The sequence below is a fragment of the Phasianus colchicus genome, chromosome 1 (assembly GCF_987193195.1).
Source record: "Phasianus colchicus chromosome 1, bPhaCol1.hap1.1, whole genome shotgun sequence".
Classification (NCBI taxonomy): domain Eukaryota; kingdom Metazoa; phylum Chordata; class Aves; order Galliformes; family Phasianidae; genus Phasianus; species Phasianus colchicus.
The window spans coordinates 89,487,930-89,505,838 of record NC_143436.1 but is presented as its reverse complement, the minus strand read 5'-3'; the positions used below and the strand labels follow the sequence as shown (position 1 = coordinate 89,505,838).

The window sequence follows — 17,909 nt, the reverse complement described above, 5'->3', positions numbered from 1 at the left end:
CTGCCTCCAGCTGGTGGGAAAGGGATCCCCACTGTTGCCTTGAGGAGGAGAGTGAGGATCACCATGGACTGGTGTGCAGCAAAGCAGCTGTTCTGAGTGGGATGCAAGGTGTGCATCTAACATCCTACCACAGTTACAGTTGTCAAAGAATGTTTATGTCTTACTGCAACTGCAGCCCTCTTGCATTGCCCTTTATGCTGCCCTTTTTCCCTCATCTCAAGTAGTAATGGACAAGAAAGAAATAAAAACTAATTATTTTTCTCAAAGTCATTCTAGATTATGAGGCTCCTTTTGGCATTTGTGGTAAAGATACGTGAGAGCACCAAGACAAAAACAGATTTAAATATCATCTGGAGCTCGGTATGAAGCTGGTTACAAAAAAAAGATGCCAAAACAAAACAAGCTGCCCAATCAAAAAGCCCTGCTCTGAGATAACAGTAGTGGGGAACACCCTCTGACAATGTGCACTTGTACCAGTGTGTGAAAGAAAAAAGCAATGGCGACTGGCTCACCCAGTTGCTTGCAGTCATCAGCTGAGCTAGGGCTGCCTTCAGCCCTTATACGGGCTGGGAATGAGACCATTTGCTTTGTCAGAAATCTCTGAAATCACGGTACAAATCCACTCCGCTGAAAAATGCCCCTACCCAGCAAGTAAGGCCGCATGTGAAATGCAAGACTTGCACATTGCTTCAATCCCCAGAACCATTAAGCCTACAGGAAGTAAAGGAGAGTGTCCGACATGCAGGACAGAGCATCGCACAAGAAGGCTGTGCATACTGACTTGAAGACGTGGGAACCCTTTGCTGAAATATTTCCTTATGTCAAGAGGTCCGGTTCTTATCAAGAGCCAGTATGCACTGTGCTTCAATGGGAGCTCACAGATGAAAAAAAGAAAGGGGGATATTTGGATATTTTCTGGATTTCTACGTAGCTTTACTGGACCGGTCGCTCTGTGGCTAAGTTTTGTTTTTTAAGAAAGCAAATGTATGTGGACGTGGTTGCAGGTGTGGATTTAACTTTTTGTTCCTGAACACGTTTACTTTCTGTTCCACCTCACACACGCCTGGAAAGGAACCCTTTTAAGGAGTACCTTTGCCAGTGGAAAGAGTAGGGGACAATCACTTTATTCGGACTGTATTTTAAAAGCTGTACATACATGGTGGGTTGACCTTCGCTGTTTACTCAGTGCACACCATGCTGCTCTCTCTCTCCCCGTCCTCAGCAGGGAGAAAATATGATGAAACAGCTTGTGGGTTGAGATATGGACAGGGAGATCTCTCATCAGTTACCATCACAGCTTTTGGAAGATGAATTCAATTTATTGCCTGTTAGTGACAGGGTTGAACAGTGAAAACTAAAAGCAAAGCTAAAACGCTTTTCTCCTACAACCTCTACTCTCGAGGCTCAACTTCTCACTTGAAACTTCAACCTCCTCCCCTCAAGATGAGCAGGACGGACTGGGAAGGGGGCTGTGCTCAGTCCTTAATGCTTCATCTCTGCTGCTCCTCCATGGTCTCTGTCTTCCCCCATGAAGGGTGCTGCTGAAGCCAGAACTGATCCTGCATGAGCTTCCCACAGGCTGCAGCTCTCCCAGCACTGCCCCGACACGGTTTTGACCCGCTGGGTATACCTGTCAGGCACTGCTCCACACAGGTCCCCAGTGGGTGGCCTCCAGCCCCACTGCAGTCTGCTCTCCACGGGCTGCAGCTCCAGCCCAGGGCTGCTCCATGTGCTTTGTCCTCCTCCAGGCCTCATCCATTGCTGCACCGTGGGCTCCTTCATGGCTGTACGTGGAGATCTGCCCTGCGCAGTGCCCGTGGGCTGCAGGGGGACAGCCTGCTCCACCATGTGGAGCAGAAATGGCTGTAGAGACGTTTAATGCCTTCCTCACCACTGTCTTCAACACTGATAATGAGCTCTGGGAAGCCCAGAGACATGAGTTGGAGGACTGTGACTGTGGTAAGAATAAGCCCCCAGACAACCCCAAACTTGTGTAGGATGTGCTGCTGCAGCTGGATGCATACAAATCTACGAGGCCCACACGGGCTCATCCCGTGGAACTCCAAGGAGCTCCACAGGACTCCATTTTAGGGCCAGTTGTCTTCAGTGTTTTCATACCACGTCTTGCAGCACCTCATCCAGATGCCTCTTGAACACCACCAGGGACAGTGACTCCACCACCTCCCTGGGCAGGCCGTTCCAGTGCCTGACCACACTCTGAGAGAAAAAGTTCTTCCTTATATCTCATCTAAATCTCCCCAGGCGCAACTTGTGGCCATTTCCTGCGGTCCTATTTGTTGCCTGGGAGAAGAGGCCAATCCCTTCTTCATCCCAGCCACCCTTCAGGAAGTTGTAGAGAGCAATGAGGTCTCCCCTGAGCCTCCTCTTCTCCAGACTCAACAATCCCAGCTCCCTCAGCCACTCCTCATAAGACTTGTGCTCCAGACCCCTCGCCAGTTTCCTTGTCCTTCTCCGGACACGCTCCAGGGTTTCGATGTCTTTCTAGTAGGAGGGGCCCAAAACCTAACACAGTATTCGAGGTGCAGCCTCACCAGAGCTGAATAAAGGGGGTGATTACCTCTTGCTCCTGCTGGCCATGCTATTTCTAATGCATTGGCCCTCTTGGGCACATGGGCACGCTGTCGGCTCACGTTCAGCCAAGCGTCGACCAACACCCCCAGGTCCCTTTCCTCTTCACAGTCATCCAGCCCCTCTGCCCTAAGCCTATAGCGCTGCACGGGGTTATGTCATGGTTTTGTTGACAGGTTACTGCAGCCAAAGTGCAGGACCCGGCACTTGGCCTTGGTGAGCCTCATCCCATTCACCTCAGCACAGCGATCCAGTCTAGCCAGACCCCTCTCAGAGGTCTCCCTACCCTCAGGCAGATCGACACTACCTCCCAACATAAAGATATTAAACAAGATGGGCCCTAGTACTGACCTCTGGAGGACACCACTTGTAACGGGCCACCAGTGGCCTTAACTCCACTAACTACTACCTTCTGGGCACGGGCCTATAGCCAGTTCTTTATGCAGAGAAAAGTACACCCGTCCAGGCCACGGGCAGCCAGTTTCCCCAGGAGAATACCGTGAGAGACTGTGTCAAAGGCTTTGCTGAAGTCTAGGGAGGCTGCCCCAACAGCCTTTCCCTCATCTACCAATCATCTTGTCACCCAGATGGTCATAGAAGGAGATGAGGTTGGTCAAGCACGACCTGCCTTTCTTGAACCCGTGCTGGCTGGGCCTGATCCCCTGGACGCCATGCACGTGCCGTGTGATCTCACCAAGAGGATTTGCTCCATAACTTTCCCTGGTACCGAGGTCAGGGAAGAGACTGGAGAGAGGAGAGCAGAGGAGTGCAGCGACGTGGCCATGTTTGTGACAGCGTGCGGTGATGTGGCCGTGTTTGTGACATCAGCAGACGAGTCACAATGCAGGGTGGGGTGGGGGGGGCCAGAAGCTGCAGTAGAGGCAGCGCTGGGGCACTTTGCCGTAGGCCTTCAGTGAGTGCGGTACGCACCTGCTAGCGGCTAGCGGCTATGGCTTGGGTGGTCTACATCGCCCTGGCGGTCATTGGAATCATCCTTTTGGGAAATCTCCTCATGCACGGCAATGTGCAGTTCTTTGGCATTGTTTGGATCCTTGCAGCGATCCTTGTTGGCCTCCTGAAGATCTTCATCTTCCTCCTTAAAGTGGCTCTGATGGTCTTCGTCCCACTGGCATTGCTGGGAATCATCCATCCGGGAAGTCTCCTCAGGTATGGCAATATGCACGAGCACGTTTGGCTGCATATGGAGCACCTGAGTCGGGACATGGCTCAGCTACTGCACAACATGGTGCAAGTGAGCCAGTGGCAGAGCTGGATGGCCAAGGGAGCCCAGCTCTTTGCTGCCCTGCAGCACTGGCCCATCTGGGCCTTTCCTGGAGCCTTCGTCCTGTTCTTCGGCTTCCTCTGGTGCATCAGGAAAACAAAATATTTGCCAGGAACCAGCAGCATTGTTTGGATCTGTGCTGCGATCCTTGTCGCCATCCTGAAGACCTTCATCTTCCTCCTGAAAGTGGCTCTGATGGTCTTCATCCTCCTGGCATTGATGGGAATCGTCCTTTTGGGAATTCACCACATGTATGGCGATATGCACGAGCACGTCTGGCTGCATATGGAGCATCAGAGTCGGGACATGGCTCAGTTACTGCACAACATGGTGCAGGGGAGCCAGTGGCAGAGCTGGGCGGCCAAGGGAGCCCAGCTCTTTGCTGCCCTGCAGCACTGGCCGATCTGGGCCTTTCCTGGACTCTTTGTCCTGTTCTTCAGCTTCCTCTGGTGCATCAGGAAAACGAAATATTTGCCAGGAACCAGCAGCATTGTTTGGATCTGTGCTGCAATCCTTGTCGGCCTCGTGAAGATCTTCATCTTCGTCCTGAAAGTGGCTCTGATGGTCTTTGTCGCCCTGGCATTGCTGGGAATCGTCCTTTTGGGAATTCACCACATGTATGGCGATATGCACGAGCACATTTGGCTGCATATGGAGCATCTGAGTTGGGACATGGCTCAGCTACTGCACAACATGGTGCAAGTGAGCCAGTGGCAGAGCTGGGCGGCCAAGGGAGCCCAGCTCTTTGCTGCCCTGCAGCACTGGCCGATCTGGGCCTTTCCTGGAGCCTTCGTCCTGTTCTTCGGCTTCCTCTGGTGCATCAGGAAAACAAAATATTTGCCAGGAACCAGCAGCATCGTTTGGATCTGTGCTGCGATCCGTGCCGCCTTCCTGAAGACCTTCATCTTCCTCCTGAAAGTGGCTCTGATGGTCTTCGTCCTCCTGGCATTGCTGGGAATCATCCTTTTGGGAATTCACCTCAGGCGTGGCGATATGCACGAGCACGTCTGGCTGCATATGAAGCATCTGAGTCAGGACATGGCTCAGCTACTGCACAACATGGTGCAGGGGAGCCAGTGGCAGAGCTGGGCAGCCAAGGGAGCCCAGCTCTTTGCTGCCCTGCAGCACTGGCCGATCTGGGCCTTTCCTGGACTCTTTGTCCTGCTCTTCAGCATCCTTTGGTGCATCAGGAAAATGAAATATTTGCCAGGAAGCAGCAGCATTACTTGGATCTGTGCTGCGATCCGTGCCGCCTTCCTGAAGACCTTCATCTTCCTCCTGAAAGTGGCTCTGATGGTCTTCGTCGCCCTGGCATTGCTGGGAATCATCCTTCTGGGAATTCGCCTCAGGCATGGCGATATGCACGAGCACGTCTGGCTGCATATGGAGCATCAGAGTCGGGACATGGCTCAGCTACTGCACAACATGGTGCAAGTGAGCCAGTGGCAGAGCTGGGCAGCCAAGGGAGCCCAGCTCTTTGCTGCCCTGCAGCACTGGCCGATCTGGGCCTTTCCTGGACTCTTTGTCCTGTTCTTCAGCTTCCTCTGGTGCATCAGGAAAACGAAATATTTGCCAGGAACCACCAGTATTGTTTGGATCTGTGCTGCGATCCTTGTCGCCATCCTGAAGACCTTCATCTTCCTCCTGAAAGTGGCTCGGAAGGTCTTCATCCCCCTGGCACTGCTGGGAATCATCCTTTTGGGAATTCACCACATGTATGGAGATATGCACGAGCACGTTTGGCTGCATATGAAGCATCAGAGTCGGGACATGGCTCAGCTACTGCACAACATGGTGCAGGGGAGCCAGTGGCAGAGCTGGGCGGCCAAGGGAGCCCAGCTCTTTGCTGCCCTGCAGCGCTGGCCGATCTGGGCCTTTCCTGGAGTCTTTGTCCTGTTCTTCGGCTTCCTCTGGTGCATCAGGAAAACGAAATATTTGCCAGGAACCACCAGCATTGTTTGGATCTGTGCTGCGATCTGTGCCGCCTTCCTTAAGCCCTTCTTCTTCCTCACAAAAGTGGCTCGTATGCCGGCCTGTGGCAGCAGCGGCCAGAAAAGGTCCAGAAATGAGGTGGAGGACGACGATGAGGAAGAGGACAGTGACTCAGACGAGGCATGGGACCTGGGCAGAGTTTGGGCCGACCACACCGAGTGGCCAGCACTGCACGTGGCCAAGAAGTGCCAGCTGGTGGAGGAGCTGGTGGATGACCTTCTGCGCGCCTGCCGAGGACAAACCTGCCACAGCTTCACGCCCAGGCTGCAGCCAGCCATCGGGATCTGCGTCTCTGAAGAATGGATTGCCCACCATGAGAACGTCGTCTACCACCTGCTCGTGCCCGTGAGGCCTCCCCCCGGCCACACCTTCCATGTAGAGCTGGACGACGTGGAGACAGTGACGAGCAATTCCTGTGTGCGCGTGCAGCTGGAGTGCACCTGCACGAGGGAGCGGCTGCTGGGGGACATGCTCTGCTTTGTGCACCACAGTCAGGAGGAGCTGAGAGAAAAACAGGAGCCCAGCTTGCTCGACACCTTCTGCACGGGCCCCTATCTGCACGTGGAGAAAAGCACGCTCTGGCTCCAGGACCAGGTGAAAGCAGCCTGGAGGTGTCTGCCTCAGTCGCGTGACTGCCGCCTGGAGCTGCTGCTTTCCAGCCACTCGTGCAAGATGCAGCTGATCACCCCCTCCAACTACACCTTCAACATCGAGATGACTCTTGGGGTGCAGCTTGACGAACCGGACACATTCCTGAGCATTGAGTAGGATCAGGATATGTTTCTATGTTTTCTCAATTTCGGTCTTTCAAAGTATGTCATTCTCTTACTTAAATAAATTGGCTATATTTTTAACACCAGCGCTCCTTGTGTAAGAGTTTTCTTTTTTGTGTCTATAGGACAAATCAACACCTAAGAGTAGTTTTGCTTTGAACATGGCTTTTTATCAATCTGTTATTTATCGCTAAGGCTCTTTTCTGCAGCTGCCTTTTGATTTCTGGTTGGTAGGAATGTGTTCAATAGCATCAAGACATGCTCAGTGCCACTGGGATGAGGATTCAGGAGGAGCTGGATGTCTCAGGAACTTTGCTGAGCATCGAGTAGGCTGAAGCCAGCTGCGCCAGCAGCATGGTGCGGCCAGAAAACTGCGCTGAGGCGGACATACAGATTGCCAGGCATACGGCCAGGCACGCCCAGCACCCCAGCTTCTACCTCAACTGTCTGCGGACCTGCAGTTGTCTGCCCGTGGGCACAGCTTTTCACCCCAAGCCCTGAAGATGGTTGTGATTCACCACCTGACAACCGTAGCCCTCTGAAGCCTGGAGCAAGAGAAATTGCCCCTGTGGCTGGATGACCTCCTGTGGCACTTCTGCTGCTGCCTGCAGAAGAAATACCTCAATCGCTTCCTCTTGGGATACGAGAGGGGGATTTTTTTCTATGATTTGCAGCTGTAAAATGGGGAGGAAGTCAACAGGCAATCCTTCAGCGCATCTAGGAATGTCAAGAAATCTTCCTAGACCATTTCTTATTAGCGTCATAGAGCTACCTCTTTCATTCTTGTATTAATTTTTGACTGTGCAGCCCTACAGAATTTCTTTTACAGAATTTTCGGTATGTTATATATATTAATGCTTTAGCCAACTTTATGTAGAAAACATAAGGAATCTTACTGTGAGGTGATTGAGATCATTAAGCAAGACTTTCCCCTCGTGAACCCATGCTGGCTGTGACCAGTGACTGTGCTGTCTTTCAGGAGATTTTCAGAAACTCACAGAACAATCTTTTCCGTAATCTTGCCAGGCGCTGAAGAGAGACCGAGAGGCCTGTAATTACCAGGGTCTTCTTCTTGCCCTCCCTTCTTGAAAACCGGGACAGCGTTTGTTAGCTTACAGTCGACTGGAATCTCTCCAGATTCCCAAGACCATTGAAAAGTAGTTGAGAGAGGTCTCATGATGACGGCAGCCAGTCCTTGGAGTTCTGTGGGATGAATCCCCTTGGCCCCATGCGCTTGTATGTACCCAGCTGTAGCGGCAAATCCCACACAAGTTTGGGCTTGCCTTGGAGTCTACTGTTACCATAGTCACAGTCTTCCAACTCAGAGCTCTGAGGGTCCCAGAGTCAGTCACTAGCTGAACAGCAACTGCCACTCTCCACCCGCACCCCAGTGAACACCCCTCAGTTTTGTAGTTTTTTTTCACGTGATGTCGTATGGTGTGGGATATCCCTTTGGCCAGTTTAGGTCAGCTCTCCTTGTTCTATCCCAGCTCCCTGTGCCCCCCAGCCTTCCTCGCAGGCAGGACGGTACTAAGAACCGAGTTACTGGAGTCATGTCCTCGGTTCTCTACAGCGCTGCTCAGCAACACCTGAAAGATCCGTGTGTTATCAACGCGGTTCTTCTCCTAAAGCCAAAACATAGCATCATACCAGGCACCGTGAAGAAAAAACTGTCCCAGCTGAAACTAGGACAGTATCCACTCTTTATTCCAATCACCATTACATCACTCTCATGTCCCACAGTTTACATGCAACCCAACTATTAGCCATCACCTATCTTGCTTTTTGATGTATACACACAAAAGGGGCCATCCCTGCGTAGTGTCTGTGCAGTTCAGTCAGTCCAGACTTTGGGCTCTTATCTGTCTTTCAGGGCAGGAGGGATGATGCACAGTGTTGGATTATCACATTCTGTTTCCATCAGAATCCGTTCTCCTTCAATCTGGATGGTTCTAACTGTCATACTCTTGATAAAGTATATAACAACCATAGACATGACGGCATGCAGCATTATGTAGCAGTTAACATCCGGCAACTTCAAATATTGACTGTTCTCACCCAGCATCAAACCACCTGGAGGTCCACCACCAGACATCCCCATCTTTCCGCATTACCCACCGCGTGCACCCAGGTCCTCGAGCACAAGCAGTCCCACGGAGGAGCTTGCCATTGCCCAAGGCAGGAATAACCCAGAGCGTCTGGCCCAGCATGTTCCTTATGTGCACCCCCAGAACTCTCTGGACAGTACATGAGGGGTGTGATCGGGCAGGGCCAGCTCTACTGGCAGATCCCAGCGTGCTGACTAACCAGGTGGCGTTTGCTGAATGCGTGTCCCAGTGTTTGAATGTCCCAGCACCCATTGCTCTCAGTGTAGTCCATTGTACTGTTGGACTTCCCCAGAGGTTGGTGCATGATAGCGCATGTGATATACCCACTCGGTGCCACGCTCCTTGGCTTAAAGTATCTATGAGGTTATTTTGGAAATGAGTCCTGTTGTCTGACTCAACTTTTTCTGGGGTGCCATGTCAACTCATAACACTTGCTTTTCAAGGCCCAGGATAGGAGTTTGGGCGGTTGCATGGAGTATGGGATGCGTTTCCAGCCATCCGCTGGTTGCTTCCACCGTGGTAAGCGCACGGCGTTTGCTATGGCGAGTTTGTGGGAGTGTGATGTCATCCTCCTGCCAGGGCCCCCTGTGTTTCAATGTCCTCCATTCCAAAGAGGCTCTGTCTGCTTGGTGTGCTTACCTGCAGTGCATGCTTCACACACACAGAACAACATGACCTGGTCTTTTTACTCTCTATGGCTAATTATCTGGAGCTTGACTGAAACACAAAACCATTACAGTGATGTTAGAACAGGTGATTCAACTCCCTTCTGAGAGACAAAGTACAAATTCAATCCAATCTGAGATTTCACCATTAAATGAATGAGTGAATGAGTGAATGACTGAAAGCACATGACAACTGAAAAGGTTTATTAGTCAAACATCTTATTTCCAGAGCTATCAGTCTATGAACGACCAAGTGATGGACCTGTAACCGGGTGTTGCTGTCCCTGCTGTCTGCAGAGGGTCCTGCGCTGAGGTGCTGGCCCATCAGCTGCACCTGCCATGTGGGAGCTGCAGCTGCACGTCGGGCAGTGCGGGGCTGCCTGGGGCTGCCAGTTGTGCGCTGTCAGCATGGCTGCTGCCATCACGGCCATTGCAAAGGATGGGCTACGGTATGACCGGGCAGCCCGAGGAGCCTGCAGCTCTGGTGCGTCTGGGTGTCAGGGAAGCTCTTGCTGTGGTGGGCCAGGTGTAAATCTGGATGCCACAGAGGGCAGAGTGTTGTAAGGTGGAGCAGCAGAAGTGACATCCAGGGTCTGGCTGCTGCTTGGTAGCAGTGGAGACGGGGCCAGAGGATGGCACCGTTCTTTCCCTGCTGCTGCAGCAGGATCTGGCAGGCTTGGAGTAGCGCTGCCACTGCCGGGCTCGGGTGATGGCTTTCTTGCAGCTCTTGAGCAGCAGGGACCCCTGGGTGCCACTGTCTGTGTGCCAGCTTCTGGATCCACTGACAGCAGGCTCCTTCCTGGCCCAGCAGCCGCTCCTTGCATGGACTGGGCGCCTGGGCTGCTCCTCGGGTGGCTCTCATTCGGGTCTTACTGCAAGGAAGGAACAGCCACATCTCTTCTCTTCTGAGCAAGAGCATCTCTTTTCTTGCAAGGCAGTTCTGGGTGATCTCTCTTGAAAAGTGTGTTAAAAAAGAAGAGTAACTGAAAAAGGCAAAGGAGAAAAGCTAGTTGCTATCAGTTCAGGAGTGCAAGACAGCAAGATAGAGGAGCTAAGACTTTCAACTGCTGAAGACAAACAAAAGCATTAAAAAGCTCCATTGGTCAGTTTAATCCCACAGTTTAGGCTGACTACAACAAGATGTGTTGCAAATATACTGAAATAAATAGACTCATCGTATCCTCGTTTACTTATCTTTCCATTCCACGCATTCAAACTCAACCCGAATATATTTTATTCACATTTTTTCAACTCAGCAATACTACCTCTAAAGGGCTGCCAACAGTGGGGGCCACTGTAAACGACCACGATTACAAGGACAGTGGCACTTTAGAGCCCAGACTAGTGAGCCCAAGGAAGGAAACAGACTTGCACCTCCTCGATGCACATGATGTTTGGCGTGTGATCCGCAAAGAAGCAGAGCGGGCGGGGAATTTGGACATGGTTCAAAGATTGCATTCGGCTCTCGCCTGCCCTGTAACTTACAAAGCTAACAAGTGCCCGAGATCGGAGGGTATAAGCATTCAAATAATAAAGAGCTCAGGAAAGCGATTCTTGCATTTGGGCTGGGTTCCCCCTGTACCAGTAATCAGTTGAGTTCTGTTATGAAAAGTTCCACTCTTTGCCCTTGTGATTGCAAGACCTTGACACAATTGATTTTAACAAGTACTCAGTGCATGATGTGGATGGGCTCTGGGAGAAGGCAATAGAGAATCCGGGTATGCCAAGTGGGGACGCTTTACAAGTCATTGGTATGGACAAACAGGTGGAAAATGAGGAGGCGCGGGAAAAATTGCTGCAAAAGATGGCTACAGAAAATGCTGAAGAGTATTGTTAGAAAGTTCTCTCCCCCCTGAATAAACCTACCCTCTTACAGATGATAGATGCTCGTAATAAGGTGGGCACTACGCAACATCAGTGCAACATGATGGCTGCAGCGTTTGCAGCGATGAAATTAGATTTTCAGAATTGCTTTGCATGTGGTCAGCCAGGTCATTTCCACCAAAATTGCCCAAACAGAAGGGCCTTGCAGCCGCCTGGGCCGGGGGTACGCACCCGATACCGCAAGGGTCGGCATTATGCAGATCAGTGCCACTGTGGATTAGGCAAGGAAGGGCTCCCTCTTCACGGAAACGGGGACACGCGATGACACAAGCAGCCCCAGCACCACAATCGACTCCAATGCCACAGGCACCACAGATTTATACGCAAGAACTCGTGATGCCGCCGGAGTGAATCTGGCCACCTCTGAGCCGGTGACCTTACAGTCTATCCAGGTGAGGGCAGTAGCGACGGGAGTCATGGGACCCTTAGGATATGGTTGTAGTGCTTTGTTGATAGGGCGATCTTCTGTTGCGATGCAAGGTCTCTTTGTATTACCAGGGGTCATAGATGCAGATTTCTTAGGGAAGATTAAAATGATGGTGTGGAATCCAACGCCTCCTTGTCAGGTGCCATCAGGCGCCCGTATTGCACAACGGGTACATTTTTATGCGCAACGGGTGCCAGCGATGGACAAAGAGAGAGGGGCTGAGGAGTTTGGCTATACAGGATCCCCACACATACTGTGGGCTCCAAAGGTATCACACATTCAGCCAACCCTGATGTTGTGGTTTTGTGATTTTTTTTTGTTGTCGGTATTCCACATCAGAACATCATGTGGGCCAGTGGGAGTTAACGAGTTAATGTTCTGGCTGCGTTTACTGTTGTGGACTCTCTGAGCATCCTGGTGGGACGGGAGGGGGCGGCATCTCCGGAGGAGCTGGCGAGAAGAGGAAGTGGGGTGGAGCTGCGGACCCGGGAGCGGCTGTATCTCCCGGTCTGGCCCGGCTCAGCCGTCTCAGCTCGCCGCAGAGAGCGCACGTGCTTTTCCCTCGTACTATCGTGGTTTGACTCTCATTTTTTGATACTCTTGTCTCTCTCGTTTTGTTTGGTTTAGTTAGATTCAGTAAATTACCCTTCCTGCTCAGATCGTTGCCGTTGTGTTTCCTTTCGTTAACACTATCGGCTTGCTCCCTGCCCCCGGTCCCTCTCCGGAGCGCACGTGGCCCGGGGCCGGCCGGGTCGCGGCAAACCGTTCGTACCTTTTTTTTTTTCCTTCTCTCCTTCGCGGGGCCTGTGCCCCCCTGTCACGGACTTATATCTAAGGATAACCCGTGAGACCTGACTTGCACGCTAGAGTCAGGGACTCCATCCAGAAATTTATGGTGTCTAGCATCATGGACACGGGGGCAGATGTAACAGTAATTGCCCAAAGGACTTTGCCATCACACTGGCCCACCTCACAGGTTCATACCACATCAGTGGGTATAGGAGGCCAGACTGTCCGTGTGCAGAGTGCACACGTGATTCAAGTAGTGGGCCCCAAAGGCATAAGAGCCTGTGTTCGTGTCTCTTTGGGGACGGGACTGCCTCTCTCAGTGGGGACTGAATTTGGGGACAGTTTTATCATAGGGGCCTTTGCGGTGCAGCGTACATTAGTAGTCATATGGAAGTCATCAGATCCTGCGTGGGTGGGTCAGTGGCCCCTCAGTAGTGAAAAGCTGCATCACTTGCATGAACTCATTCAGGAACAGTTCCACATAATTCCTACTGCCAGCCCATGGAGCTCTGCAGTGTTTGTGATTAGGAAGAAGAATGGGAAATGGCGTCTGTTGCAAGATTTACGGCAAGCTAATGCTGTCGTGGAAGAAATGGGACCACTGCAGTCTGGCCTACCATCCCCTACAATGATACCAAAAGACTGGTGTTTGACTGCTATTGATTTAAGGGACTGCTTCTTCACCATTCCGCTGGATCCTCAAGATGCACCTAAGTCTGCATTCTCAGTTCCCTCCAGTAATGCGTCTGAACCGGCTAAACGATATCATTGGACGTTGTTACCCCAGGGAATGAAAAATAGTCCCACTACAGGTCAGTGGTTTGTAGCAAGGGCTCTATTCCCTGCGAAGGAAAGGTTGCCCCACACGACTATTTATCACTATGTGAATGACATTCTTGTGGCAACCCAGTCAGGGGAACAGATGCAACATGCAATGACCATAGTTCTTGAATGCATCAGAAGTCAGGGCTTAGAAGTGGCTCCTGAGAAAGCACAGGAGAGCTCACCCTGGACATATTTGGGTTGGCGAAATACGAATCAGAACATAGCCTCACAATGTCTAAAAATAAGCACAGAGGTTCGCATCCTGAATGATATGCAGAAATTATTAGGAGCCATAAATTGGGTCAGAACCATGCTGGCCATAACCTGGGAAACGTTGCATCCATTATTTCAGCTATTCAAAGGGGAGGGACACGGCATTAAATTCAAGGTGAACTTTGACGCCGGAAGCGCAAATCGCCATTAAGGAGGTTGCGACAGCCACGTCAGAACGACAGGTTCAGCGATATGATCCAGCTCTCCCCTTTCAATTGTTAATTATGAATCTGGACTTTCAATGGGACGCAAAATTAAAAGCAGAAACTATCACTACGAGGGTTGAAATGATCGCCACCCTCATCATCAGGGGACGGCAAAGACTATTGTCGCTGAGCGGGTTGGAGCCTTCAGTGCTTATTTTGCCAGTATCTGTAAATATGTTACAGCAGTTGTTTCAAAGTTTGCTGTTTTTCCAGCTGGCCAGGGAAGGCTTCCCTGGAGCAATATCAGTGCATCCGCCAGGGCACAGATTATTAACTGTACAGTGGATGTCCGACATTCACACTGTAGAGGGATCTCCACAGACCGTGGACTTAGCTGCGGTGGTGCGGGTATTTCACAAATGGCCTGACCCTGTTAATATTGTTCTGATTTGTGGGGCAAAAGCTACATGTTGAAAACTTGTGGGTTTAGTTTGATGGGTGGTATCAAGGTTTGAGACCGTGGGTCGGAAAGGTGATGTGGATTATTGTGTTTTTTGGTTTTTGCATGTTTTTTGGCGTATATTCTTTCTATTAATAAGGCAATCAAGCAAGTTCTTGTTGTTCAAACTAAGAAAGAAGGGGGAGAGGTGGGACAAAGAAAGACATTATAAACAAAAGACCTTGCAAATGTGTAAACAAGCTTGGTAGCTACTTGTGCCAGATGTAAACACGCACGAGGTGCCTGCTTGGTACATGTGACCAAGGGGTTGTGCGCGGGTGCAAAAGGTTATAAGCACCTACAATAAAGGTCTTTGTTCTGCACCAGCAACGGAGTCTGTGACTTTCCTGCCACAGAACACGAGAGCACCAAGGCCTAAACAGCTTTAAATATCATCCGGAGCTTGGTATGAAGCTGGTTACAACATCAGCGGGGAAGAGCAACCTCATGGCAGTGCCAGCCACTGTGATGGCTCTGAAGAGAAGGTGGATCCTGTCCCCTGGGCCTGGATGAACTAACAGCAAATCCTCAAGGAACTGCTTCATTGGAGACCGTGGGAGCTCCTGACAGCCTCGGCGAGTGACTTAGCGGTATGTGCAAGAACGCCAGGAGGAAAAAGATGCCGAAACAAAACAAGCTGCCCAATCAAAAAGCCCTGCTCTGAGATACCAACAGTATCTCAGAGGATACTGGGGATCTCAGAGGATACAGGGGAAACACCCTCTGAAAATGTGCACTTGTATCAGTGTGTGAAAGAAAAAAGCAATGGCGACTGGCTCACCCAGTTGCTTGCAGTCACCAGCTGAGTTAGGCTGGCTTCAGCCCTTATACGGGCTGGGAATGAGACCATTTGCTTTGTCAGAAATCTCTGAAATCACGGTACAAATCCACTCCGCTGAAAAATGCCCCTACCCAGCAAGTAAGGCCGCATGTGAAATGCAAGACTTGCACATTGCTTCAATCCCCAGAACCATTAAGCCTACAGGAAGTAAAGGAGAGTGTCCGACATGCAGGACAGAGCATCGCACAAGAAGGCTGTGCATACTGACTTGAAGACGTGGGAACCCTTTGCTGAAATATTTCCTTATGTCAAGAGGTCCGGTTCTTATCAAGAGCCAGTATGCACTGTGCTTCAATGGGAGCTCACAGATGAAAAAAAGAAAGGGGGATATTTGGATATTTTCTGGATTTCTACGTAGCTTTACTGGACCGGTCGCTCTGTGGCTAAGTTTTGTTTTTTAAGAAAGCAAATGTATGTGGACGTGGTTGCAGGTGTGGATTTAACTTTTTGTTCCTGAACACGTTTACTTTCTGTTCCACCTCACACACGCCTGGAAAGGAACCCTTTTAAGGAGTACCTTTGCCAGTGGAAAGAGTAGGGGACAATCACTTTATTCGGACTGTATTTTAAAAGCTGTACATACATGGTGGGTTGACCTTCGCTGTTTACTCAGTGCACACCATGCTGCTCTCTCTCTCCCCGTCCTCAGCAGGGAGAAAATATGATGAAACAGCTTGTGGGTTGAGATATGGACAGGGAGATCTCTCATCAGTTACCATCACAGCTTTTGGAAGATGAATTCAATTTATTGCCTGTTAGTGACAGGGTTGAACAGTGAAAACTAAAAGCAAAGCTAAAACGCTTTTCTCCTACAACCTCTACTCTCGAGGCTCAACTTCTCACTTGAAACTTCAACCTCCTCCCCTCAAGATGAGCAGGACGGACTGGGAAGGGGGCTGTGCTCAGTCCTTAATGCTTCATCTCTGCTGCTCCTCCGTGGTCTCTATCTTCCCCCATGAAGGATGCTGCTGAAGCTAGAACTGATCCTGCATGAGCTTCCCACAGGCTGCAGCTCTCCCAGCACTGCCCCGACACGGTTTTGACCCGCTGGGTATACCTGTCAGGCACTGCTCCACACAGGTCCCCAGTGGGTGGCCTCCAGCCCCACTGCAGTCTGCTCTCCACGGGCTGCAGCTCCAGCCCAGGGCTGCTCCATGTGCTTTGTCCTCCTCCAGGCCTCATCCATTGCTGCACCGTGGGCTCCTTCATGGCTGTACGTGGAGATCTGCCCTGCGCAGTGCCCGTGGGCTGCAGGGGGACAGCCTGCTCCACCATGTGGAGCAGAAATGGCTGTAGAGACGTTTAATGCCTTCCTCACCACTGTCTTCAACACTGATGATGAGCTCTGGGAAGCCCAGAGACATGAGTTGGAGGACTGTGACTGTGGTAAGAATAAGCCCCCAGACAACCCCAAACTTGTGTAGGATGTGCTGCTGCAGCTGGATGCATACAAATCTACGAGGCCCACACGGGCTCATCCCGTGGAACTCCAAGGAGCTCCACAGGACTCCATTTTAGGGCCAGTTGTCTTCAGTGTTTTCATACCACGTCTTGCAGCACCTCATCCAGACGCCTCTTGAACACCACCAGGGACAGTGACTCCACCACCTCCCTGGGCAGGCCGTTCCAGTGCCTGACCACTCTCTGAGAGAAAAAGTTCTTCCTTATATCTCATCTAAATCTCCCCAGGCGCAACTTGTGGCCATTTCCTGCGGTCCTATTTGTTGCCTGGGAGAAGAGGCCAATCCCTTCTTCATCCCAGCCACCCTTCAGGAAGTTGTAGAGAGCAATGAGGTCTCCCCTGAGCCTCCTCTTCTCCAGACTCAACAATCCCAGCTCCCTCAGCCACTCCTCATAAGACTTGTGCTCCAGACCCCTCGCCAGTTTCCTTGTCCTTCTCCGGACACGCTCCGGGGTTTCGATGTCTTTCTAGTAGGAGGGGCCCAAAACCTAATACAGTATTCGAGGTGCAGCCTCACCAGAGCTGAATAAAGGGGGTGATTACCTCTTGCTCCTGCTGGCCATGCTATTTCTAATGCATTGGCCCTCTTGGGCACATGGGCACGCTGTCGGCTCACGTTCAGCCAAGCGTCGACCAACACCCCCAGGTCCCTTTCCTCTTCACAGTCATCCAGCCCCTCTGCCCTAAGCCTATAGCGCTGCACGGGGTTATGTCATGGTTTTGTTGACAGGTTACTGCAGCCAAAGTGCAGGACCCGGCACTTGGCCTTGGTGAGCCTCATCCCATTCACCTCAGCACAGCGATCCAGTCTAGCCAGACCCCTCTCAGAGGTCTCCCTACCCTCAGGCAGATCGACACTACCTCCCAACATAAAGATATTAAACAAGATGGGCCCTAGTACTGACCTCTGGAGGACACCACTTGTAACGGGCCACCAGTGGCCTTAACTCCACTAACTACTACCTTCTGGGCACGGGCCTATAGCCAGTTCTTTATGCAGAGAAAAGTACACCCGTCCAGGCCACGGGCAGCCAGTTTCCCCAGGAGAATACCGTGAGAGACTGTGTCAAAGGCTTTGCTGAAGTCTAGGGAGGCTGCCCCAACAGCCTTTCCCTCATCTACCAATCATCTTGTCACCCAGATGGTCATAGAAGGAGATGAGGTTGGTCAAGCACGACCTGCCTTTCTTGAACCCGTGCTGGCTGGGCCTGATCCCCTGGACGCCATGCACGTGCCGTGTGATCTCACCAAGAGGATTTGCTCCATAACTTTCCCTGGTACCGAGGTCAGGGAAGAGACTGGAGAGAGGAGAGCAGAGGAGTGCAGCGACGTGGCCATGTTTGTGACAGCGTGC

The 17,909-nt window shown here is 51.3% G+C and overlaps 1 protein-coding gene and 1 pseudogene across 1 annotated transcript; one reads left to right on the top strand and one right to left on the bottom strand.

Moving 5' to 3' along the window:
* The first annotated feature begins 3,538 nt into the window (after window positions 1–3,538).
* LOC149919834 (uncharacterized) lies at window positions 3,539–6,718 on the top strand. Its single transcript, XM_090140519.1, has one exon. The coding sequence runs from the start codon at window positions 3,539–3,541 to the stop codon at window positions 6,629–6,631; it is 3,093 nt and encodes a 1,030-aa protein (XP_089996645.1). The 3' UTR covers window positions 6,632–6,718.
* Window positions 6,719–9,520: 2,802 nt separating this feature from the next.
* On the bottom strand, window positions 9,521–11,798 carry LOC149919833 (uncharacterized; annotated as a pseudogene).
* Window positions 11,799–17,909: the final 6,111 nt, after the last annotated feature.